The sequence below is a fragment of the Rhea americana genome, unplaced genomic scaffold (genome assembly GCF_003343005.1).
Source record: "Rhea americana isolate MKP2758 unplaced genomic scaffold, rheAme1 scaffold_538, whole genome shotgun sequence".
Classification (NCBI taxonomy): Eukaryota; Metazoa; Chordata; class Aves; order Rheiformes; family Rheidae; genus Rhea; species Rhea americana.
Genome location: NW_028186688.1, coordinates 135681 through 137310, shown reverse-complemented (window position 1 = coordinate 137310; position 1630 = coordinate 135681). Strand labels below are relative to the sequence as shown.

Here is a 1630-nt window from a genome sequence, read left to right as displayed (position 1 = left end):
CCCTGCTCCCTGCCCCCTCCACCACCCACGCTGCCGCCTTCGCCCCTCGGCTCTGGGGAGCGGCCAGGAGTCAGAATGCAAAGCGCGAGGCGGAGGGGCTGGACGGGGAGGGGTGCTGGCGGGGCGGGAGTGCCTGGGGAGCGCCGTGCCCCGGGCCGGGCTGGGCCGGGGGGTCCCTCGCAGCCGGGCTCCCTTGGGCGGCGGGATGCTTCTCTGCTGCTCCTCGGGGTTTTTTGAAGCTCTTGGTGGAGAATCGGAGCTGTCGGGAGGAGGGAGGCRCTCGCCCCACGGAGAAGGGGCCGCGACGGGAGCAGGTTGTGTGCACCCCCCCCTCCCGCACGCGGCCCCAGCAGCTCGCTGCCGAGACGCTGCGGCTGCCCGGGAGTGGTTTGGGGTTTTCCTTCCCCAGGGCCTTCCAGCAGCCGGTTTCCTGCTGCAAGGGCCAAGCAGCGCAGAGGCCCCGGGCGGGAGCCAGGGGCGGGGGGAGGCTGCGGGACTCGGGCACGGCCGCACGCGGGGCGGCGGGGATGCACGGACAGCGCTGCCGGGCCGCGGGGCCGAGCCAAGGAGCAACGACACCGCTTTGCCCCGGGTCCCTACGGTCCCCCGCTTGCCCCACAGGCTCTGCCGGCGAACGGGAGACGGGGAGCCCGGACGCCTGGGTCCCTGCAGGGGCTCTACCCGCGTGTCTGGCGGGGGCTAGCAGTTAGCACAAGTGGCTGCAGACTGGCATGTCCAACCAGCCGCTTGCTGGTTTGTGCTGGTTTTAGCCCCATTTTCGTCCTGACAACTTCAATAGCAGCAGAGCTGTGGTAGCTGCTGCTTCCACCCGACCCGTCTTGGGAGCTGCCTCCGACCAAGCCAAGCAGATGGTGGAGAACAATCCTGCCGCTAACATCCCAGCCCCGGCCCCCGCGGCCCCCAAGGCACGCGGYGCAGCGTTCCCCGCTGCTCCTCCACGGAGACCCCGGTGCCCGCAGGCTGGAGGCCAGGACACGGCTCCGAGCGGTGGAGGCGGCTCCTAAACCCCTCGGCAGCAGCGGGGACGTGCAGCAGCGGGGACGTGCAGCACTGGGGACATGCAGCACTCGCTGGGTGGGAGTGCAGACCGGCGGGTGGGAGTGCACGCCAGCGGGTGGGCGACCCGTGCCAGCTGCCGGGGTCTCTGGGCACGTGGGGGCAGGGGGTCGGCTGCTCCTTCCCGTGCATTACCGCGGCATCGCCTGCCCCACGTGTCCAGCCTGAGCACTCTCTTCCAGGCTGGAGATGGAGGGGGTCAGGTTTCGGGCTTCAGCTGCTGAAGCACCAAGAGGTGGCTTGGCAAACTGTCCACCTCGTCCCCCCCCCCGGGTGCCCCAGCCCCTTTGATCTGGCAAATGGCAGCATCCAGCATAAGGGCAGAAAAATGCCTTGTCTTGGCCAAACCATATTTTAACAGGGAAACATTGTCCTGTGAGGAGAAGGGGATTTTTTTGGACCCATAAACACGGCATGTTCCATTACAGCATGCGCCAGGGAGCGGGATGGGTGGGAGGGGGCGCGGGACCACAGCCCGGCTGCCAGACGCGCGGAGCCGGCAGCCGCTGCTTCTCCGGCTCCATCCCAAGCGCTCCGCAGGGTCCGCGAGCAC

The 1630-nt window shown here is 69.1% G+C and overlaps 1 protein-coding gene across 1 annotated transcript in view; it reads right to left on the bottom strand.

The window, feature by feature from the left end:
* Positions 1–1208: 1208 nt before the first annotated feature.
* CILP2 (cartilage intermediate layer protein 2) overlaps positions 1209–1630 on the bottom strand; it is a 7030-nt gene continuing 6608 nt past the window's right edge. The window contains exon 6 of the mRNA XM_085318474.1: positions 1209–1369. Coding sequence (XP_085174600.1) covers positions 1209–1369 — 161 coding nt within the window. The remainder of the gene's footprint in view (positions 1370–1630) is intronic.